Raw genomic sequence first — 25,525 nt, forward strand, 5'->3', positions numbered from 1 at the left:
AAGACCAAGTATTAGAGTTACGTAGGAAAACAGTTATTAGACATTTAGGTGTGCTAGGTACCTGGCTAAGGGCTCTGTAGATGCAAAAACACATTTTAAGTTTAATACATCAAAGGACACACAGTTGCCCCCAACACATAAAACGGAATTCGTAATTTTGTTTCATACAAGTGAGACGTAAGACAAAAAGGAACTGATTAACCTACAGGAGTTAATATTTCTAAATATAATTTAGAATAGTTACAAAACATTTCCACATTTAACACGTAAGCTTAAAAATAATTAAAAACTTCAATTAAGTACAACACTGTTATACCAAAGTGACCACTGAAAGTAAAACTGTCTTCCAACAAAATCAAATTGCAATTTTTAAATTTTAATTTATATGAAAGGTTAATTTGGGTTATTAATGAATGCAAATTACTACAATAATCACACTGTAACTGCCTGTGGTACTTTGAGATACATCAAAGTAATAAAGTAACTGTCAAATGAGTAATTATTTACATTTAATCTATATATAAAACAAATGGCCCAGAAATGGGTAAAGTCTGTAATTCACTCAAGACATACTGATGCCATATATTCATGGTTAGACCATCTAATATCTTCATGCATATTCATATCTTAATTCCCTTCTAATGAAGTTTATGATTATGATTATTATGAAAATAAGTGTATGTCTTCAAAGTGTCTAAATGAACTCAAGAATCACCTACCAGGAGTAAGACAGTCTAAAAAGAAAATATGTGTATGTTGTGTGTGTGTGTGTGCGCGTGTGCACGCGCGTGTGTGCGTGTATGTAAAGGCCCTTTATCACATATAAGGTCTGCTTGACCCTTCCTGGCTTCACGGGCTTCACGGTGCCACGCCGTGGAGCCGAGGGGCAAAGTAAGAAGAACGAAAGTGTATCCAGTCGGCTAAGGAACATTCCAATGGAAAGTGAAAGGCATTTCCAGAACAATCATCTGATCGATACATATATAGTAATGTGTCATCAATGTGTCAGTAATACACACAATACACACAACAATTGTTCTGAAGAAACAGGATCACCCTGAGACGATGCTCCATCAAGGACCGAGTTAGATGAGCTGGTCTTCCCTATACACAGGCAGTTCCAAAGACCCGGCCTACCCCAGAGCTTTAGGATGTTAAATGAGGAAGCAGGGTTGGGGAAAAGTTGTCATGTTAACAACTACAAATGAAGCTGATGCCAAATTCATAGCATGAATTAAATTATTTACTTCAGATTTCAACAATAAAATCTTACTAAATCTTACTACTCAAACTACTAAAATCTTACTACTTAAGACTTCAACGATAAAAGCAAAACACGAGTGCAACTGAATTTTGAAATGGACCACTTGTACACGTTTCCAGTCTCATGGTATTTTCAGAAGTTAACATTCAAAAATGCAAACTCACTACAGTTCCAGCTCAACAGAAAAGGGTGTAACTTCTGAAAATTTTTTTAGGTAAAGACAAAAGGATAGGCTTTTATTCTTTTATAGGTTCAGAAGACGTGGCTCTGATTTCTTTCTTTTTTTTCTTCTTCTTTTGGCCACATCTTCCCTAGCACGTGGAAGTTCCAGGGCTCGGGACTGAAAGTGCACCACCGCAGCGACCCGCGCCGCAGCAGTGACAAGGCCAGACCCTTCACCTCTTGCATAACCCTTCATCAGAAAGCTAACTCTCTGAAAATCTCCACGCGTCCCCAAGATGGAAACTGCAGTACAACTTCCATCACAGGCGCTAGAGTGTGTAAAGATGCTCGTCGCAAAATCACTAGTGCCATTTAAATATTCATTTCTGTCATGAACCTTTTTGATGTGGAAAACCCAACTGACAGGTAACAGAAAAACGCACCTTTTAATCAATTTGCAAAAGGAAAGCTTTAAATATCAGCAAGGACCATGTATGTTACATCAACAGGTATCAGAGGATGGGGGGAGAAAACATACGTGAAGCGAAAGCAGAAGAGTCGACAAGAGAGATGGATGGCATGTTTACATGATGAAAACTATTACACGGAAGAATAAAACATACCCAATCCAGTAGATTCAACCTGATCAACCCATCACAGAGTCATTATTTATCCAATATATTCATTAAGTTGATCAAACTCTATGACGAAGATGTATTATTTCACTGGGCCACTCGCCTATTCAATTTTTTACAAATTAAAAATTAAGTGGAAATATATTTTTACCCTTGAAGGGGAAGCATAATAGCTTGATGGCTAAGTCTTTGGGGAGTGAGTCATAGGGCCAGAGTTTAAATCCTGACACTACCAATTACTAGCTGTGACCTTGAATAAGTCATTTAACCCACTTGTCCCTGTTTCTGGCTTCTAAGGTGGAGACGAGAATATATTTACCTCAGTAGGCTTTTTTTTGACCATTAAATGAATTATCATACACAAAGAGATTAGACCACCATTTGCAAAATAGTAAGAACACAACAAACGGTAGCTCATATAATTAATAGTAAGCAAATATTTCTGTCCTTTCATGTAAGTTACACAAAATAAAAGCCAATATAATTATTTAATATATTAAAATAAAATAGTATGCAGCCAAACAAATTAAAACATGGGTAGAATTTGTAATCCCTCAGCTATTTTTTTAAAGTTAAAAAACCAAGGTGCAGATTAATAGATGCTGTATTGACACAGATGGGTATGGGAAAAATTGGATATAGGACAAAGACTTTCCACTGGATATTTTTTGCCCTATTTGTCTTTTAAAACCTGTGAATCTATTACTTTAAAAAAGTGAAAATCTAAAGGACTTCCCAGTAAACATATTCCAGAACTCATACATTTCAGCTCCCTCTCAAAGCCCCACTAAAGTGACAGTACAGAATTTTCCCCACAAGGGCAAAGAGAAGAGGAAAGAAGACACCACCAGACAAGCTATGTCAACAAAAGCACAGAAGTTGAAAACCAAAGGGATGCGCAGCTGGCTGCTCAGCTTTCTCCGGCAAGAGGGCACAGAGAGGGTGGCAATAAAAAGTAGGCTGACCACATCCTGCTGTAGAGCACAGGGAACCGCTTATTATCACTTGTGACAGAAGATAACGCGAGAAAAAGAATACACACACACACACACACATTTATGACTGGGTCACTTTGCTATACAGCAGAAATTCACAGAATACTGTAATACACTATAATGGGAGAAAAAAAAAAAAAGGCAAATTTAACTCCAAAAAAAAAGTAAGCTGACTGAAGCAACAGATTCCACAAAGGTTCAGAAATTGGAGGCTCTGGATACCCCTTAAACAGGGAATTGGTGGAAAATCTCTTTTAAAAAAGCTGACCCCGATCCTAATCCTTAGCCACAGTCATAGTAATATTACCTCCCCAATACCCCAGGAGAAGCAGAAAATATATAAGATAATGCTAAACTAGAAAGGGGCCATACCTATGAGTCACATGATAAACCTTTACTAAAACTAAGAGAATTCTGCTTCGCAATGAGGTTAGCTCGCGAAGTCAAACACCAGCCCCCCCCCCCCAACTCCACATGCCTGGAGGCAGGGGATTACTTATTTGAGGTTAATTCAAAAGGAAATCCCTAAGGACAGGGAAGGATCCCCCCAGGCGAAAGGTGAGCTCTGTGCACTGGGCATCCAGTCAGCTTTTCGGGGCCCTCTCAAGTGAAAGCTTATCTGCATCGCATCATGAAGTGCATAAAAAGGACAAATGAAAAACAGTGAAGGACTTGGTAATACTGGTAGAGAGGATGTTACTTAAGGTTGTGCTGGCGCTGTAACTAGCGGTGGAAAACGCCCTAAAAAGCATAAGGTAATACCCAGCACATCTCCATCAATATTTTCAAAATAACACTTTTGGGCACACACTGCGTGCTAGAAGCTGGACTCTTGTCACTGGGGTGCCACGTGTACGTGGGGATTCAGTGTGGACAGGAGCAGATGAGGGAGAGGATACGAGAGAAAGGTCACCCATTAGTGAGCGAGAGAACGGCAGACACCGGAAGTTCGATGGCATTTCAGAAGGTGGAGGGGTCTCTGAAGTGTGAGCAGTTGGGGAAGGCTTTGAAGAAAAGGGGGAGAGCCTGAAATGCTCCTTGAAGGATATGAATCTAGTGGGAAGAAGAGGGCGAGCGCTGCTGCGAGCAAAGGTAGAGAAGGTGGAAGTGGCTGCCCACGGGAAGCTGAAGGAGGGTGGGGGTGCTGAGAACCTAAGACCGCCTGGAAGGGAGGGCAGTGTAACACAGGCCGTAGGAGAGCAGTGAAGGCTGGAAGGGACAAGCCCGAGTTTTAGAATAAAGGCAGCGACAACTATTTTCTGGCTAGGGTACAGAATCATGTTTTAAAAATGTTTCCTTGAAATTACATGCAGGATGGATTCGATGGAGGAAAACCAGGAGAAAGGCACACCAGGGAGGAGACTAGTCAAAACGTAAGGTTATGAGAGTTCCCTTGTGGCTCGGCAGGTTAAGGATCCAGTCTTGTCCTTGCTGTGGCTCGGGTAGCTGCTGCGGCACACGGGTTCAATCCCCGGCCCGGGAACTTCTGCGCGACAGGCTGTAGGTGCGGCCGGCCCAAAAGGAAAAAAAAGTAAGGTTACGAGGATCTATATGAGGGCAGCGATAGATGACAACTGGAAAAGAAAGGGCGAATGGGACAGGTAAGGAAAAACATGAGATGCAGAGGCGTCTAGAGGTGGAAGGAGTGGAGGAAGACAAGGGGAACACATGAAACTGAAGCTTTAATTGAAGAATGAAAAACCCCTGAGGATCAGCGTCCCCTTTGCAAACATCGGGTCTCCTCTCTCTCCCTCCCGTTTCCAATGCATTTTCACTAATCAAACAGTGAGATGAGTGGGGCGAAGACGCATCTTATTCATCTTGTTATTCAGCCCTTGTTCATCCTATTCAGTTCCCACAAAGACGACGTCACAAGCCTTTGTTACACCTGCACACAACTGAGCCAAGAAATCTATGGCTAAAAACACAAACAAGACGTCAGGTTTCTGAGTCAGATGTAACATATACTTATTCACTTATCCAACAAGTAATATAAAATACCCCTTTAAAACATTTTTGTGGAGCAGACAAGAGGAAGAATCTATCAAAGATACATGTAGATGAAATGGGATGAGATGAAATCTAATAACGTCAAAGCTGAAAGACCTCAAAAAGATCAAGTGCATGCCATTAAATGTTCTTATAATCAACAATTGTTTACAAGCAGTTATCAGATTTAAGCATGAAGTTCTAAAAGGAAGATTCTGTACAAGTCAGCACTTCCTTGCTATACGAACCAACCATCAAACGTCCACTTTATTCCTCCATTAAGTACTGGTAAATGTTTCAGACCAGTGTGACTTAACAACAAACATTTCACAAGTTTTATTGGCTTAAAATATTTACAAATACCTGTTGGCAAGTACCTCTAGTTTGTTGGAATCTTCTTGCCTGGGTGACAGGGAACAAATGGATGGCTGCTGTTTGCTACCTAGAGTACTGGGGACTCCTTTTATTTCTAAGACTTCTTTTGTGAATTCTCAGTTGTTCAAATTGACCTTCAGTTGGAGGAGGTGCCGGTGACTTCCATATAGAAAAAGCACCTGTTCAATGTTATGTAGAAGTGTTCTACCCATCACTGACTTTGAACTTTTCTGATATTAGATATCTGACACATCTGAAGGCAAATGAGAAAACGGGAGTTTTATAGATCATCAGAATAGTTCTATCAGCAACACAAAAGGCAAGAAACCAGAGTGGAAGCTTTAAAGAAAGTGATATGTTTGCAGCATTTCTGTTTCCCTGATTTTGATTAAAAAAAAAAAGAAAGAAAGAAAGAAAGAAAAACATTAGGAATGCTGGCAACGTCACCATAATTTTAAAGCGCAACAATGAATGAAATCTAAAGAGCAATATAGAAACAGACGTTTAGACAGAAAACAAACCAGTAGTTACCAAAGAGGAAAGGGAGGTGGTGGGATAAATTACAGTATGGGATTAACAGATACAAACTACTATACATAAAAGAGATAAGCAATAAGGATTTACTACATGTAGCGCAGGGAATTAGAGCCTGTAACATATTTCCATTACCCATAATGAAGAATAATCTGAATATATACATATATACTCACACACACAGAGCACGCGTGCGCACACACACACACACACACACACAACTAAATCATTTTCCACACCTGAAATGAACACAATATTGTAAACCAACTATACTTCCATAAAAAAAATTATACCATGAAAGGGCAATCAATATGACTCTACTTACATAAAGAATCAAAAGAAGAAAAGCCACTCTACTGTTTAGAAATAGGTGCATGTAGAAATCTCCAAGGTCAGAGGGTTGAGATACACAGAGGAAAAGGATGTTCTGTTTCTGAAGGCAGGTGATGAGAACACAGGCATTTGTTTCTCTGTTATTCCGGAAAGTATACGTTCATGTTACTTAGGCACCTAACTTTGCATAATATATTTCTCAATAAAAATCATGCCACATAAAAAAAAAAAAAAGAGCAACAAGGAAATGGGTCTTCAGTCTCCATTTCTGCAGGTGAATAGTTACCAATCAGCGTCTTAATTTCTAAGTGCATTTCAGAACACATTGCAAAGCCTTCTTAGGAGTCAAAAGAAAAACATTAAATGATAGCATCATAATTTTTATAACTATTTTTAAAAAGATCTCAAATGTTTTCAATTCAATCTTTTTAAGGACAGTCATTAAACAGTTCATAAATCATTTTCTCAAAAAATTAATCTTAAAATAAGTCATGTCTTTACTAATAAAGTGAATGACCCAAGAATTTGTATGCAAGTACCAAAGTGAAAGAAAATGAAAAGAAGCATGGCATTTCATGATCTTTAAAATGGTATTAAAAAACCCCAAAAACCTGGTTGTCCTGCACAATATTTATGTAGCATAAAAGCAGATTAACTATTATGATATTAAAGCATTACATTTCAGAACATACATTACGTTATATAAATATTTGGTACCCATAAATTTTCTTCTAATAAAACAAGCAAAAACACTCAAAAGCACCAGAAGTAATATTGTACTTTATAAATAAATGCGTCCTTCTTTTGCCATTTGCAGGCGCTCCTAGAGTAACATTTAAAAGCTGTGGTTGGAGTTCCCACAGTGGCTCAGCGGAAATGAATCTGACTAGTATCCATGAGGACACAGGTTTGATCCCTGGCCTTGCTCTGTGGGTTAAGGATCCAGCTCGGATCCCAATACCCTGTTTCATCTTCTCCATGGCCATTTGTACTTACCCTCCTGCCTCAACCAAGTTTATTTTATTTTATTTATTTATTTTTTTGTCTTTTGTCTTTTTTGTTGTTGTTGTTGTTGTTGTTGCTATTTCTTGGGCCGCTCCCGCGGCATATGGAGGTTCCCAGGCTAGGGGTTGAATCAGAGCTGTGGCCACCGGCCTACGCCAGAGCCACAGCAACTCGGGATCCGAGCCGCATCTGCAACCTACACCACAGCTCACGGCAACGCCAGATCGTTAACCCACTGAGCAAGGGCAGGGACCGAACCCGCAACCTCATGGTTCCTAGTCGGATTCGTTAACCACTGCGCCACGACGTGAACTCCCCAAGTTTATTTTTAATCGCTAAAATATAAGCTCCAGGGAACCTTGTCTGCCTTGTTCACCACTGCAATCCCCAAGGCCTCGAACAGTATCTAACATATAGTAGAGGCTCATTAAATACTTGTTGGGTAAATGGATACCATCCAAAGGTTGATCGGAATATAAAGTCTGGTCAAATAAAGGGATCAGTCCACTCTGGATGCCACATACTGGGGGGACAGACAGAGAGCTTTAGACGCCTGATACAGTCTTAACTTACAACCAACCAACGTACCCTCTAACCTACTGTCCATGTGATCTTCCAAAAGACAAATCCCACCACCTTAATCCCCAAGAGATGACATCAGTTCGCATGCATTCCCATGAACTGTTAAGTCAGAAATGATCTAATTCCTGCCTAACTTGCCAACCAAATCCAGTCTACTGCATACTCTACACAAGCATACCTTATACTTCAGCAACATGAGGTTTCAAGCCTTGTCTCACCATGCTTCTCTGTCTGCCAACTCCATCCCCAATGAGTTAGGAAGCTCCAACGCAAACTTGCAGACCCAGCTAAAAGATCTTCCACCTGGGGGAAGTTTACCCAGAATTTTGCCAAGTTCCATCAGGAAGAGGAGGAAAGGAGCAACGGAAACAGGGAGGATGTCATCCCCGCTGAACTGAAATAGAAATGCAGCAGGTTCTCGGCACGTGGTACAAGACTGGAGGGATAATGAGGGACCATGGAAGGCAGGCAAGTGGAGAGAGCCAGTCGGAACAGAGAGCAAGGAAGCAGACCTGAACGGGAAGACGCACAAGATCAGGAAGAAGCTATCAAAAGGTGAAGGATCAAAATCGTGGGTGTGGGTTCAGTGATTAATCTAATGGGAGCAGACTTTAAACGTCATTTTTATCATGGCACACACCTTGATTGTGCTCGCTATCCAAGATAGCAAAGAATGCCGTGAGGATTTCAAAAGAACTCACACTTCCAACAGCATTTTGTAGGAATGAAGTTTTTTGTTTTGTTTTGTGTTTTAAGGGAGAGAATTTGTTTTTATTTATTAGCAACCTGACAAAAGAAAAAAAACTTCCAGACTGCATTAATTTTGGCTTACCAAAGGAAAAAGAAAACATCAAACGCATTAACTGCAAACATTAACCTACATTATAGGGCTGTTCATAGGATTAAATGAACTAAAATATAGAAACGGCATTTAGATAAGCATCTGGCATGTAGCAGGCATCATCCTAAGGGCTTGCTATCATTACTAACATTCTCTTTGCCAGATTTCTAAAGCATCACAAACAAAACAACAATATACAAAATCAAAAAGCAACTCTAATAATAAGTTACAAGAGAAGCAAGCACAAGTATTTTAAAGATATGGGAAAAAAAGTATATGCAGCCAAATTTGGTCGTATTAAAATACCAAGATTCAACATATGTTCATGCAATTTTTCCTGGAAGATTTTTAAGACTATGTATAGAGCAAAAGTAAGCATTCAAATACGCGCTGAAGGAATAAATGAATACATTCCTATATATCTGTATTATTTAAATTTATATATATCTATTCTACTTTTAATAAAGTAGAATACAATAACACTAAATATCAATATTAATATGACACTATTTTTAATGGAACAGAATAAAAATTGTGAGATTCCTATTTTCAAATTTCAATTATGGATATTAAGTTTATATGCCACGAAATATAAAGTTGTGAATAATCACATCAAAATAGAAAATTTTAAACCAAACCAGAGACACTGTTAAAATGTCTTTTGTAAAAGAAAGACTTATTATAAACCTATTAAGCAGTACTCTTCTATGATACAAAATCCATTTTATCTCAAAATAGATTCTAAGAAAAAACATCAATTTCTACCATGAAGTCTGGAGCTCAAGTTGACTTTGAGATAAGATGAAAACTAAATTATTAACATACACAGTAACAGATTAGAATATACATGATATCATTTATATTTCGAATATGAAAAATTCCAAATAGATATTGGTATATTCTGCAAAGTATCCAAAAATGCTTTAAGGACATGAACAAATATTAATTCACAGAGATTATAATTAAGCACTTAGTTATTGAATTCCATTGAAAAGTATTAGATAACAAACTAGCTCATGGCCAAATTAGAGTCGAGGACATATACGGGGTATGCTTTTAAAAATCATTTTAGGTTTTTGTTCTGTGAAATTTTTCCATCTTAGGCTAGGCCAAGAGAAAGGTTTATGTAGTTCCCTATTTAAACCAAATCCATTAAATGACCCTCCTGTGGTAAAAGGCTATAAATCAGACTAAATATTCCTAGTCTAGCATCCTAAGAAACAATAAAACAACAGTTGCGTAAGACCTACAGAGTACATCACTATAGTGTCATTATCAATATGCCACTCTTGAAATCCTGTCTTCTACGACTTCAGAAAAGGATAAAAAATATATTTCTTTTGTCTTACAGGACAAATTGACTCAAGATTCTGAACCAAAATAAGCCACCGCGTTGCTGACTATAAACAGCATGCTTACGGGTATAGCATGACAATTTAGATTAAGGATTGATGTGCATTTCTTTCTTGGATATTTAAACAATATGCATTAAATACAAAGTCAGTAAAATCAGATTCATTTTCTTTGACAGGATAACCACCACAACCACTGTCACCACCGTACGTTTTCTCATTCCAATCATACCAAAAACAGGACCAAAACAACTATAAAATCTTAAGTCAGGACACTATAACCCTTACTGTACAGTTCTTCATGTAATATTTATGTTGGATTTCAGGTACTATATGTTAAATGGAGCCATTTATTTCCTGATCTTTCAACCGACTCCTCAATTTGAATGCTAATTTAGATAAATGTAACCCCGTAGAAACACCATTAGTTTAACAACAACAAAAAAGATAAAGATCTCTTACCTCCAGAATACACTGATTAATTAGGATGCTTCAGGGTAGCACATCCTGGGTAACTTCAATGCTCTGCATAAGTCTGGCTAATGGGATGCACTTTGCAAGTACAATATCCCAAAGCTGATTCTGGGATGGATCACTATTCTGAAGACTATTATTCTGAATTGTACACGATGCAAAATTCTAGAAATATGGGAGATTCAGTCTGAATCTCCTGGATAATGGCCCCAGGATATTATTCCTTGGAATTAATTATTATTTGTTTAGTTCTCCTTAAAGAGGTGAATGTAAGAGGCTGGCTAGTTGATTCCAGGAAACTAGTGCCTTATTCTAACAGAAGGACAGCAATAGTTAATTCCTTTCAACATTAAATTCTCAGGATTTGTCTGTATTCTACCTTCATGTAAAATGACTTTTAAGAATCAGATAACTCTGGACCAAAACCTCCTAAATAGTTCCAGTGTTCCTACAAATAAATAGTTTAATAATTGCAAGGGGGAGGGGAGGGAGAAGTTTAGGACAGGGTTTTTTTTGGGTTTTTTGTTTTGTTTTGTTTTTAGGTTTACAGTTAAGCTTTGAGATTTAATGCAGTGTCTGTCAATCTAAAATTCATTCAAAATTATTCTTCACAGACCATAGTAAAGACAAGGGCCAGCTCAAATATGAATGAGGTATAAAAGAAAGATAAGAAGGCTGCAATCTAAAGCACTTTAAATATTAAATATAAAAGGATATTTATACATAAAATATGAACAGGTAAGTTTTAAAGTCTAAAATTCTGCACTTTGACCCATGATACAAATGTTCTCTACATATAAGCTTCTGGGTTTAAGACATCTAATAAAAAGTATGATATCGTTTATTTAATACACACTACGTGACAGAGATGATGCTGGACCCATAACGAAAACATAATCTCATTTAATCCTGACAACACTTCTACAAGGTAACCCTTGTCTCTTTTCAACAGAAAGATAAATGAGGTTCAAACTGTAATGACATGTAAAAGGCAGCACCAGGGCGGGGATTCACCAACGTCCGACTTCAACCTCTGCACACGTTTTACGATACAACTTTGCTCGTCTATGAAACGGGAGTCCATCCTCACTCTTACCCTCCTATTGGCAGGTCCTAGATACGCAAAGCTGCAAACTCACTAAAGTTTATTTGTAACCGCAAAAGCAACACTCAGAGTGCTTTCATGATGAGTGGACACGAGTAAAGCGTGAACGACATGTCACCTGGGGCCTGTGTGCCTTCTCCACTGAGGTCTCTGCCTCCTTTTTCCAGCTCTAATACTACCAACAAGTGTCCTTCGGGTGGTTTACTTAGCGCCACATTTCCCACCTTCCCCCTTCGTGTGCTTTTGTTGGTGATTCACTGGCTTAAGTGGTCCCCAGGCATGATGCTGCGGTGATGTCTAGCCTTCCAAAGCACAAGAAGCCTGAGATGTGCTTAGGGAGGAAATGCACGGGCTCAATAAGCTTTGCTCAGGTATGATTTTTAAGGCTGTCGGTCATGAGTTCAACGTTAATGGATCGACAATATACATTAAATCAGGTATCTTTAGACACAAACATACATAAAACGAGGTTACGCACTGATCAGCCGATGAACGTGTCGTGACCACAGGCTCACAGGAACCTAACCCTGCATCTCCCTTAGGAGCAACGGTTCAGCCTTTGCTAAGTCAGTATTCCCAACAACTTCATAGAGCACAACTATGGTGTGTGATGCAAAAACTGATGTCAAGGTTGCCCCCCCCAAATGTTTACATTAGGATTTCAGTAAAAGAGTCTCCTTCTGTGATTTTTCCGTCAAAGATCATCACTATATTTGCGTAGTCATCACCCATCTGTTTAAGAAGAGAAATGCTTTGCTGCCATTCCCTTTAAGGGGCTGCAGCTACACGTGTCTGGCTTTGCTCAGAAAAATGACCTCTCTTAAAAGCAATCTGGCTTTCTGATGAGAAGGTCTAAGGAATTAAAGTTCAGTTTTTATTAGTGGATGTCACAGCTACTGTTAAAGATGACTGTTTTGTGAGATTATGGTTTGTTACATGTAACACAGACAGTACGAGCAGCGGCAACAACAAACTTTGCATCAAAATTTAAAAATATCAGCACAAACTGGAACTCTTACCTTTCTTGCCCAAGTCAGATATTTTATTGAAAAAGAAAAAAAAAAAAAGAGAGAGAGAGAGAGAGAGAAAAGATACAGTACTTAAAAATCCAAACAAGGACAATTTACGATTGCAAGAAAGAAAACCTCAAGGAGCCCAGTGGCTTCGCTAAAATTTTGAATACAAAAAAACGTGGACCGGGAAAACAGTGTTTGGCCTAATGCACTAGTTCCATGATAAACACACATATATAGTATATCTCCATTGAGTGAAACTTAATCGCCTTTTTACAATTTAGAGAGGGAAGGCAGCTTTTACTATGGTTAAGCCATGTATCATCAATACCATGAAGCTAGCCTATCAGTTGTAATAGCTTCTATAAAATAGCACAGTGAGATTGCAATAAGCCTAGAAAATGGGCTACAAATCCCAGCTACGCTCAAGCAAGCAGTGAACCAAAAATAAAAATAGGTAAAACTGAACCAAGAACTAGATAGCATTCATCTAGATTCATGATTGGTAAGGCAAAGTTCATAGGCCAAGGTTTTAAAGTGACTTATTCAGATCTAAAAGACAATCATTATACAAAATCAAATCGAAGCATTTATGTAATTCAGAAAAAAAAAAAAATCACGACTTTTTCACTCCAAAGGACATGGCACAAAAAAACTTACTTACAATTACCAAGTGCTACATTATTGTACCTCTAAAATATCACTTTAAATATGCCAAGGTAAAGAGACTCAAAGTTGCACTTTATCACTTTTAATCTCTCCAGTCTAGACAAGCAATCTAAAAGATGTCACATAGTCTCGCTTATAATACATTTGCTGAAATCTTTCAGATTGTAACAACTTTAGGTAATGAAAATGTCAACTTTAAGTTTCTTTTCCAATCATCATATTTAAATTAAACATTAAATGCTGAATTGACAATTAATCCATACAATAATATAAAAATACATGTATTAAATCACAATTTTCATTGATACTGGAACTGGATAAAAATATTAATCATTTTAATATAACCATTTTGAAGAACTCAAACGGCCTGAATGTAATATAGTGTCGAAATTATACCGTCATTAGAAATGTTACATTGTTCGCTTCTGCTTGGTGAAAATGAGCTCATGCAAGTATTTTTGACACTCACAGTGACACATACACCTCTATTCTAAGGATCTGTAAGCAGCTCTCACTTTTAAACATGACAATATGATTCAGAGTCATACAGTATTTGTTGAAATACCAGCTTTCACATGATTTCAATACGGGCTCTAAGCCAAAACGATCACTTTGATTGGTTTCAGGTATCAGACAGAGAAGATAATTTAAAAGGTAAGAGTAAACGATTCTACCAGCACAGGCTACTTATCACTGTGACTAGATTAAAACTAAGATGACTTTTCCAAGTACAATAAAAACTACACTGTAAAATACAATGAGTGTGCAATACAGAGCAGATATTATCCACGTCGAAAGCAAACTTGAACAAAATACAAACTGTAGCAGATTATCAACCTCACCTATTACTCATGTTAGCCCTTGTTAAAATACCCTGAGTAAAATGCGAATATTGTAAATAATGCTGGCTATATAAGATTTCTCTAAAAATGAACCATAAATGTCAATGCATCATGTTTTTTTAATTTACAACAGTCAGACATGTAAAAGTGAGTTCTTAACCAGTCACAATATAAACATTAAGGAATACTTATGTGAGATCTGGAAGTTCTTCATTTTCTAGCTTTTGTTAGCATTTTGGCAAAGCAAGTGATACACAAATGGTTTCAATGTAAAAAAAAATCATAAAAGAGAAAAATATATAAAATGTACAGTAGTTTCTACCCACCCTGGGCCAACCTAGATCCCTAGAAAGCCTCCCCCATCAGGTTCACGTCTGACTAAAGGAAGAATACCAGTCCTCCAGCAAAAACAGCCCCATCTTTTCATCAAAGAGGCTCTCACTTCAGTGATACTCCTCCAGGGGAAGAGGACAGGAGCCAGGTTCCCTCGAATGTCATTCCCCAGATGTTCAAAACGTAACTAATTTATTAGCATTAGAAGATTTGGTTTATAGGGGAATCTCACTGGTCCAGTTTGTAGCCTACAAAAAAATGGATTATTTTTAAGTATAACATTAGCATATGAATAAAGGATGAGGATGTGGCTTTTTATTCCATAGAAATGGATACATTTCCAAACATGACAGTTAAACAAGAAAGCATGCCTACCATTGAAGTTGGGGTCCCTCCGGATTTTTTAATATTCTTGGAAGGCATTCCATGAAGGCAACTGAGTCTAGCTTGGAAACCTGGAAAATCAAAGTCCTCAATTGAAGGCACGTCTATGATCACTGGAGCATAGAATAAGTTCCTATCAATTCGGAAATCAAAGTAAGGGTGGGGAGGGGGGAGATACGTTGAACGGTGGTGACGGTGATGAAAGGCAAAATTCACACTCACAAGATCCAACGGAATGCCTGGTAGGTTTCTGGCACAGCCAGGCCACGGCTCTTTTTTTTTTTTTTTTTTTTTAAGGGCCCCACTTGTTGCACGTGAAAGTTCGCAGGCTAGGGGCAGAATCGGAGCTACAGCTGCCGGCCTACACCACAGCCACAGCAATGCTGCATCCTTAACCCACTGAGCCAGGCCAGGGGTCGAACCCAAATCTCCTGGATCCTAGTCGGGTTACCACTGAGCCACAAAGGGAACTCCCGGGCCATGACTCTTAATTACTTAAATATTAGAGTATTACCCAGGGCTTTTCTTTCGTCTCAATTTCTCTATCATTTCACCATGGGCCTAGTAAGAACACAAGTCAACCTTTCCAACCATTTGAAAGCATGAGAAATGTGGTAGCTGAATGACTGGTCAACACGCTTTTACAGCAGCTTGTGTCTAAGTCTTTCATTCCCACTTCACACATCCTCTTTCAATGCTTCTTCCTAGAATGACTACAAGCCCGCTGTGTCCACCAGACAGGGAGTGCTACTGACCTCTTCTTCCCGGATGGGACATAAGTGGGAAAGAACCAGTTAGGATACTTTCAAAGACAGGATCGGGTAGATTTTTGTCTAGCTCGGTTGGGTCTTCCTTTTCCCACCACGGAATGACTCCAGTGATGCCACACGCTCCACCCGATTCCTTTTCGTAAAACCAGTCGCTCTGCTCATCATCACCTGAGCAAAGACAAGAAATCCCCCAAAGATTCAGTTTGATCAGCCAAATAACCAGAGCTGTCAGATTTAAAGAATACGAGAAGGCAATTAAATTTGAATTTCACATAAATGATTCACTTTTAATATAAATATACATATACAACACTTGGGAAAATTTTTTTAGTATATGTCCAAACCCTAAATGGGACATACTCACTAAAAAAAAAAAATAAAAAATAAAAAAAAATTGGCATTTATCTAAAATTCAAATTTAACTGGGAGTCCTGTATTTTATCTGGCAATCATCTGTATAATCTATAAAGAAAACTTTTTCTTCTACACTAGAGTTTCACTTAAGAAATGTTTTTTTAACACTCTAACGAGAGCTGCCATCCACAAAAACATAAATGTTTGAGAACCAATTTAAAAATGTGAAAAACAATACTAAATTGGTTAATCCTTTGGCAAAAACTATAGGGAAATCCATTTAAGTTCCTACCCTTTCGATATTAGGGAAAAACAAGCCTTAATGTTCTGCCAGGAATTAAAAGGTAGAAAATTGCAGAACCCGTTCTTTGCAGCTCATAATGGTATATAATTAGCTTAATTTCATGATTTGTATGGAGTGTAAAAATGGGAACAATCATGAACAGATGTGACTAAATGAAATTAATCTGATTAAGTTCATTAAGAAATAGTTGTGAAAAAGTTGATTTTAAATTAAAAGTGACACCACCACAGAATTTACAAAGAAACCACAATGAACTACAAGCAGGGCATTTTTAAAATAGAACGCTATTCTCAGTTAAGTCTGACTTTTATCCTTGAGTGTAACCACAGAATAACAATTAATTAAAAATGCAATTTGAAATGGGTCTTTGGTGTGAATCAAAAGTATTTTGTATTTTTTTTTAAATAAGGAGATGTATAAGGAGACAAAAACACCAGAGAAAGCAGATGGCTTTTAAAAACAAAAGACAAACAGCGTTTTGAATATGATCTGAGTCATCAGTCTTCTTCATGATTCTTAGAAAAACTACTAATTCTGGTTTCCAAAAGGTCATCACAACAGCTGTAAACTTTTTCTCTTATAGAAGATTTCTGATTTTCAAAATCTCTTACTACCAATGTTTTTAAACACAAACTAAAAACAAACAAACAAACAAACCTTAAACTTCAATTGAAAATAATTTTATGGGAAATAGCTCTGTTTCAAATCATGAGGGAGTGAAGTTGAAAGCATTTGGAAAGCCAAAGTCATCAGTTTGTTTTGACTGAGGATTTAATAAAAATTAACTTTTGAAAAAACAAGCACAATTGAAAGCCCATATATATTAGTATTTCCATTGAGAGTTATGTTAAGAATTCAGAGGTCAGGTATAAGCCTAAAAAAGGGAGTCACTTAAAACTAACGACCTTAGATCTTAATTCCAACTGGGACAGCACCATCATAGAAAAACGCAGTTATTTTATTTTGGATGGCATACACAACTTTCTTCTTAATGGGGAAATCAAATAGCTAAAGATTAAGAACTTGAGCTCTGAAGTCAGACAAACTAGTGCGAATTCTGCTTTGTTAACACTGGGGAAGTTACTTCAAATTTATTAGTCTGGGTTTCATCATCTGAAAAAAAGGAGTGGAGCAGAAACTCAGAGTTGTTTTAAGAATAAAATAAGAAACTAAATGTAAAAGAGGCACTTAGTGATGAAACATGATGGCTCACAATAAATACTAGCAGATTATTCTAAGCCATTCAATGCTTCTCAAAGATTGATAGGCTTGTCAAAAGTTATTTTTGAAAAAAGCTTTTCCATTTCATTTCCTTAGCAAATTCAGCCCTGACACCATAACTCTGAGTAGACACAGCTATTTTAACAAGAACTTAGGTTTTACTACCAAGGTGTTCACACTTAACTCTCAGCCCTTCTAACTCATTTCAGCAAAGTGTCTGATCTTTGGGAAGTCTGTGGTCTTTGAAACGGTTATATATCTATTTACCTGGAGCAATAATTTACAAGTAAGCAAAAAGAAGTACTAATTTACTCATACTGCCAAGAGGAAGGAAAGACTAAGAAAAAAAAACCTGCGGGGCAGCTATTATTTTGTCCTTTTTTTCCATAACATTATTAAACTATTTATAATTAAAACATTTTTTTTTCCCCTTGGAAATGACTTCTTTCCTTGTAAGATCTCAAGCAAGTCAGAAAACACTTGGGATAAATATTTCCATGGACGCCTCCTGTCCCTTTACCAGGGTTTTGGTATTTTCGACGGGAACAGGTAGTTTCAAATTAAGGCCATGGTGAAGTGTGAAAAGCTTCAGGAAATTTCAAAGACGGAGAAGATACAGGTTATGTGACATTCCTGTTGAACAGTGTACACTTTTGCATGCATGAAACTGGTCTAATGACTTATAAGCTGGATAGGATGAATAAATGTCACAGCTGAATAAAAATGACAAATGACTCACAAATCCACCGTCATGAATATGCTTAAACAGAACTAAGTACACGGGGAAGTGGGTGGAGTCTTGTGAACTTGCTGAAGGAGACAACATTAAAAGGACTGAGGCATGTAAAGCTTTCTCAAGGGAGGTAATCCTTTCCCGACATCAGGAGCGCCACAGACTAGCTTTGGGGGATCATCAATTAGTTTAGGTTTCTAAGGACAGGATATCGTTCATAGCAGGGAAAGGAACTAAATCCCAGTCCACCAAGTAGTGTGTGGAAGGCAGGGACTGGACCGCAGTCAGCAACCTTTCAAAGTACCAGCAATAAGCACAACGTTAACATAAAGGCAGTTTTCCCCAAGAAATAAAAAAAAGAACAGGCAGTACCTTGTCTTCCCTCATCATTGGTAAACAAACCAGCATCAGTGCTGCTGAGACTACTGGAATCACTGCAACAAGGGAAAAGAAACAAAACAAACAAACAAAAAAAAAACAGATCAAAAGAACAATTGATCTCTCCACTGTCACATTTTAAAGAGACATGGCAGCTCAGAGATGGAACTTAGGGCTGACCAAGGGTCTGAAAGAAAATAAGATGACTTTTTTTTTTTTAATCAAACGGCAAATATCCTGGTTCCATTAACTACAGAGCGTATTATTTTTGGCACATAAAACCACAGGACTCTAATGGGACTCTGACAGCAAGCCAGATGTGGCTGTAACGAGGTGCTGACACAATTGATGCATTTTATTATCTGCTTTCATCAAATGCTCACTGCTCCTTTCTTATTCCATGCAATTCGGTTTGAGCCCTAGTACGTGAGATACAAGGGCCTGGAATGGAATGACTCTTCATCCCTACGTTTACAAATATTCCAGAAAAGACATTACTTTGGAATTCACAGCAACTCTTATTACTTAGCAAGGGGGGAAAAAGTTTACAATGGTAACAGTCACAGTTAAAGCGAAGTCAAAGTTAAGGTTCCCCCTAAAATGAATATTGCCATTGCGGAGGAGGAGGCACACAAAAATAACAGGTTCTCAAGTACTTCCACAGAAATCTGAGGGCTTGACACTGAGTCAAATCTAAGACATAAATTAAAACAAGTCGTAAATATTTGGCTGACATGAATGAACGGTCACAGTTAGTTTTATTAGAAGCGATGCTTATATGAGACTCTAGTTAAACAAACCCCAAGGACAAGGTCAGGTAATAAGAGCTTTGGTCTCTGAAGAATATTGAGTAATGGTCTTAAAAATTCTCACATACTCTCTTTTTACTGTAATACTTACTCCTAACCAAGCAGGAAATCGTCCCAGGTGATTTTTAAATTCTAATATTTCCCATCAACAGGGAGAACTCTAACTTGGAAAAAAATTCTACTCTGTTTTAAAATATTTCCTTTAAAATATTTCACTTGTGAGTTTAAGATACAAATTACATATAAAACTCTAAATCCACATTCCTTTGCTGAACATAAAATCTTTTAGAGTTTGTCTTTTATTTTCCTTAAATGATTTTCACTTTTTCCATTATCGTTGGTTTAAGTTTTTGTTTGACGCTTAAAAAAATAAATATAAACAAAAAGTATAAGAATTCGGGTGGCGCATTTTCCCAAGGAATTCTGAATTGGTACCTGTTTCTTTAACTTTCTTCGAATTAAGAGAATGTGTGGAACTCCCTGAACAAGTGTTAATGAGAGAAAACAGTATTTTCCAAGAGCATCACAAACTTACGTATTTTCTTGTTTACAAACACGTGTGCTCCTCTATGCAGAGTGATAAGACAGTATTAAAAACACTTCAGGAACTTTGTCTTTCTGCTATTTAGCTGCCCAAACAACCTCGGATATTTTGCTTTCCCTTTGTGACTGAGTAGCGCTCTCCTGTCTGCCCCAAACAACACAAATTCTAAAATTCCATACCGTAGGTCACAATCCTTTTTCTGAAACCCGACAGGCAAAATTATTTCAAATTCATTCTTTTTTCACAGTCTAGAAAGGTATATTCTAAAATCCTGAGAGGGGTCTGGAGTAGCACTTCATCATCAAACATATTCACACATTTTTTTTTCAATCAAACGACAGGATATCCTCATTAAACAAGGTCAAGTTAGGTTTGGCCACAAATTACTTCATGTCACAGCTTTGAGAATTCAGATTTACAATAAAGGATTGTGAATCTGTGTGCCTTTTTTGGGATCGGGGAGGGAGGGGTACAATGGTCTTCCTATCTCCCCGAGTTCAGATTTCCTCTAACGAATTCTACACATAGCCAGTTTCATCTTTTCAAAACATGACTTGTAGACTAAAAATACCATGACATCCTGGATGGGCTCCTGGAACAAAAAAAAAGGACATTAAATAAAAACAAAGGAAATTCTAATAAAGCATTGACTTTTGCTAATGTGTCCATGTGGGCTCATTAATTCTGGCAAATGTACTACTGTAAATGATGATATTGGCAACAGGAGAAACTGGGGGCAGAATGAATGGGAACAGGGTATATACAGAAACTCTGCACTATCTCTGCCACCTTTCTGTAAATCTACAACTATTCTAAAAGAAAGTTTATAGAACACACAGGTGCATGTGTGTGTGTGAGTGTACATAAAATAAGCCTTTGATTAAAAATCTCAAATGACTTTCCCATATTTATTGGACTAAATTTAGACTTCAAGGCTTCCTATGGATGGACCGCCACCTAAATTCCCCCATCCCCATCTCTGGTCCTTCTGTTTACGTTCTTTCTCCTAGCCCAACCTCTCCTCTCTTCTCTCTCTACCTGCCGCTCTTCTTAAAGATACACGAAAATGAGAATTACCTAAGACTCACTAGTCCTTCACGATCCTTGTCCTCCTTTGAGCTATTTTTGCATGTTTTGAAACATGTTCCCTATTTACATTTCACCTAATGGGCATCTAGCTAGTTGCTCCAAGTATATCATGCAGTTGTTGGTGTGCTTGATAAATCACAACAAGACCTGACACGGAATCGAGGCTTTTCATTTTCAGCAGCTGAGGACCACTGCGGCTTATATCCAAGGACGCCTCTTTCCACCACTTTAGTGGGATGTGACAGCACAGTAGTCAGAGAATATATTCCGTGAGGGCTTGTTGAATTAATGCATGGACACCAACCCCAATCCCCTGCCTCAATCTGTTCATTTCCTGTATTTTCTGTTCTCGCTGTCTTGGCGTCATCTGAGCGTTCTCCTTCTCGTTCATCTTCCAATCTTCCATTGATTCTAATTCTTAAAACTGCTCTCACATTTTTTTTTCCCCTTCTACTGTACTGTCATAATTCACCTTCCTTTTACGATGGACTGGAGCCAAAACTAAACACTATTGTCAAGATCAGGTTACTTTGGGAAAATTTAAATTGAACTGTTTTTTTCATTGTGCAGCCTTCTCCGCTGACTTCCCATTACTTGCGTGATGAAATCCAAGCTACCGGAGCACATGAGCCTTCCAAACGCGCTGATCACGGTGGCCTCAGCGCCCACTTTACACTGCAGTAATAACGAACGGCACACGCTTCCCCACGTATGTCACACTTGCTTCGCAACCCACATTCTGCCGGAGTCATTCTCTCAACCTGGGATGCCCGCCCTCAGCTCCTCTAGCATCTGCACAAGGCCTTCAATCACGGCTCCTTTCAGAAGTTTGCCCTCCCTAGTCCCTTCCACGCAGCACACTTTTTTTCATCACTTGCTTGTTTGGCTATTCTGGATGATACGGCTAGAGAGAACAGGGTCAGCCTTATTTGTGTTGGGACCATGACTGAACAGTAAACAGTTGTTATTCAAAGGTTTGTTAAAATCACACACACAGGGAAACAGTGCCAGGCTTATCCTGAAATACACAGGATTTTTATGGTAGGAAAGCTTTGGAAGTAGTCTCAAAAAACACTTATTCTTGCTGGGAACGTACTTTAAATATTTAGCAGCCTCCCCACAGAAAGAATATGCAGCTAAAAATAACTATAGGGGTACATTTAAAATAAGAGGAAAAATTTTAATTTATTCCAAATTGATTTGAATATTTATTCAAATATTCAAAAACATCCTTTTTGAAAATGTGTACCAAGGTTGTTGATGCTAGGTAGCCAGACTGCACCTAATACTCAAATATTTTTAATAAGGAAAAGAGTTTCATCTCATTTCTAGTCCAGGGTACATGTCTGTCAATAAAAGGCAGACATCAATAAAAGGAGGGGCTTCCACGATCCATCCAGAAAGCAGGTAACCTGGGGAGAATCCAGAATGGAGGACTTATCTCCACTGCCACACACCCCCGTCCCAGGAGCTGAGCAAGGCAATTACTTTCAAGTCAAGCTCAGTCACAATGGCCCGATACTAGCACAGAAATAATTCTCACTCTGGTATAAAAATGACAACTGTCTTGGAAGAAAAGCAGGTACCATACGCTTTTCAAAACCTTCCTGGAATGTTTTAAGTCATCTTTACATCTCTAGGAAAATTACCTAAATAGAAAACCATCTCCAAGAGAAGGTCGATTCTATCAACTTATGCCAGGTCCTATGTGCTATCTGCAATCACATTTACAAGGGAAAGGAATGTATATATATACATACATACGTATGCATGTATATATAAAAAATGTTTATTAGATCCACAGCTCACAATCCATGATCAAAATGATGCCAAGCCTAACAATTAAAAATCAAAAACGCCTTCCCAGGTCATTTTTAAAGCATGTTTTTTTCTTGACCATAGTTCTGCATTTGATTTTAAGGACATGCTTAAAAGAATGGACAGAGTCAATATTTTCTCATTTCTGCAAGTAACATCAGTTTGTGTAAAAGAAAAGTGATCACTTACCTTTTGCAGCTGTCAAAATCGTCCTTAACAGCTACTACTGTGGTATACCTGCTTTCTAGAATGCACAGATTAGACTAACTGCCAAAAAGGATCCCTGCTTCTGGCATTGGTCTAATGCCAAGATCAGGTTTTCTAGACTCTAAACTGGGCTTTGCAACTCATAAGAGGTCAGAATTCCCAGTAATCCACAGGCTTCTTAAAATACCTAGCCACACGGGTCGAAGTGCTGTCAACTTTTGATTCTCAGGAATCAGAATAAACGGATGAATTGTGACACTAAAAAGCACCAATGGCTAAAGCTCTGTAATTAAACAAATAAATAATTATAAGTGCAATTCTAAGAGCTATAAATGCACTGTTATTCAAAAGCACATAACTTTCCCACTGAAAATCCATTTCCTTTTCTCTTTGTAGCTGGAAATTAAGTCATTATAACATAATCAAAAGCCTTTGTATAAATCAAACAAGCAATTTTGCTTTGTGCTAAACATCATAAATTATAAGTAAATATAACTGTGGTTAAACAGTGATATCACTACCATTATTAAAACTCACAATTATTTCAAAGTAGAATTAATTAAAATCCAAAACACATTCAACCGCAAACACGGGAGACACCTATTTTTGTATTTAGAGAATAAAAAAGTCACCTTTCACTCATGAGTTCATCTGAGACTTTCTGCTCTTCGTAGTCCATTTTGTCCTTGTTGGTCTGGCTTATTTCCTCGCTTTCTAAAACTACTCCTTCGTCTTGGGTTTTTGGTCCTTGCCTCACTATTTTCAGCCTCCTTTTTTTGACTTTGTTCTTGGTGAACTCTTGATATTGGTACGCTCTGTTATCATTGTCCACGTCCTGGTCCCTGCAGCCTTCGGGGGGCTGGCTCATGGGCCGTTTGCTGGCACTGTCCTGCGGGAGGTCCACCGCCATGCGCTTCACCTTCCTGCGCCGGCGCAGCGTCCGGTTGCCGAGGCTGTCCACGGCAAAGTCGGACTCGTGCCACAGAGGTCTCTTCCCTCGGACGTTATTATTTAAGTTGGAGGATGGCCTGCGCTTTGCCACCAACATCTGGTCGTCAGAGTCACTGTGATCTTTTTTATTATTGCTGTGATTCTCTCTATAGTCCCTGCTTGCTTCTTCCAAACTAGAGTCGGAGCCTTCGCTTAAGCAGTGTCCGGTCTCCCAGGGGTGATGGGCATTATAGGACCTCCGTTTCCTCCCTCTCCGTTTCCTTGCCTGGCGTTTCAGAGGGCAAGACAGGCTTCGAGAATGATCTCCCGTTTCAGCGAAACCACCTCGCGCTTGCTCTGAGCTCTCCTCCAATGCTGAGACAAGATCATGAACCAGCTCTTCCATGGTTCGACTGAAATGCCTACATTTTTTTTTTAAAGAAAGAAAGAAAAATTTAAAGAAAATAGGCAGTAGTAACCATATTAACCTACTTTATTACAGCAGATAATTTGCTCTACATCTGACTAGAATTCAGTTACTATGAAGAAATGTTTAAAAGCTCCTTAATTTTCCTACCCAAGATATTATGGTTTCAAATATTCTGACTCATTTTTAAGCTTTTTCTTGTATAAGTTCTTTTATTCAACATAGGAATTACTTTTCAATAGAGTTAAGCATAACATCAACAATGAAAGAGACTGGTGATTTTATATTTTTACCATCTAATTAGGAACAAGTTATTTCTGCTTAAATCACTACACTCTAGTCTGCTCCTGTTCTTTTCCTAGAGCAGATACAGAGTAGAGAGAATGTTCTGGATGCCCTGTAACATACAGTCCTCTACTGGCCGCGTGCTCTACCAGTCACTGCCACCACAGGCAAGGCATACAGAAGGACAGGCGGGTACTTTCAAGACCTGTACTTAAAGCTATACTCGCAGTGAGAAAACCATCCACGACTCAGCAAGGATAAACATTTGTATTCTTTGGGAACCTTTATCAATTATACAGGTCCTTTCCAAACCCAGGTCCCAAAGATTCTAAAGTTGGTGGGATACAGGGCCCAGGCACCTGATTTTATTTTTTAAACATAACAGGTATTTCAAACATATACCTGTCTTATATAAGACGATCATGAACCATTCTTTCCTAAACTGAGTTCTAGAAGCACTTGGGATCAAAACAGTCTCGATTTTAAAGGCTATATAGTTTCTAGAGTCTTTAGCACGGGTAGGCACATTTTCTGTACAAGGCCAGGTAGAAAATAACTCTACGCCCTGCAGGCCATTAGGTCTCTGTAACTGCTCAACTTTTCCCACCGTAAACCCAAAGCAGTCGCAGGGAATACAGAAATAAATGGGTATGGCTCTGGGATGCAGTGACTGGTCAGATGTACACTGTGAGCAATTAAAACTCAGTATCAGGACACTGTCTTTCAGTTAATCTGAGTTTGTATTTTCCAGATCAATCCCCTCCGACAT

The 25,525-nt window shown here is 38.3% G+C and overlaps 1 protein-coding gene across 5 annotated transcripts in view; it reads right to left on the bottom strand.

Annotated features, from left to right (window-relative positions):
• Nucleotides 1-25,525, bottom strand: part of GPATCH2 (G-patch domain containing 2) — a 176,725-nt gene that overhangs the window by 141,977 nt on the left and 9,223 nt on the right. For 4 of the 5 annotated variants that reach the window (XM_047755620.1, XM_047755621.1, XM_047755622.1 and 1 more), the window contains exons 2-5: nt 23,747-24,466; nt 18,642-18,703; nt 15,643-15,825; nt 14,879-14,958 (exon numbers count right to left, since the gene is read on the bottom strand). In XM_047755620.1, coding sequence (XP_047611576.1) covers nt 14,879-14,958; nt 15,643-15,825; nt 18,642-18,703; nt 23,747-24,466 — 1,045 coding nt within the window. Of the gene's footprint in view, nt 1-12,666; nt 14,752-14,878; nt 14,959-15,642; nt 15,826-18,641; nt 18,704-23,746; nt 24,467-25,525 lie in introns of those variants that run through there. The other variant, XM_047755624.1, reaches the window with a different exon arrangement.

The sequence above is a fragment of the Phacochoerus africanus genome, chromosome 12 (genome assembly GCF_016906955.1).
Source record: "Phacochoerus africanus isolate WHEZ1 chromosome 12, ROS_Pafr_v1, whole genome shotgun sequence".
Classification (NCBI taxonomy): domain Eukaryota; kingdom Metazoa; phylum Chordata; class Mammalia; order Artiodactyla; family Suidae; genus Phacochoerus; species Phacochoerus africanus.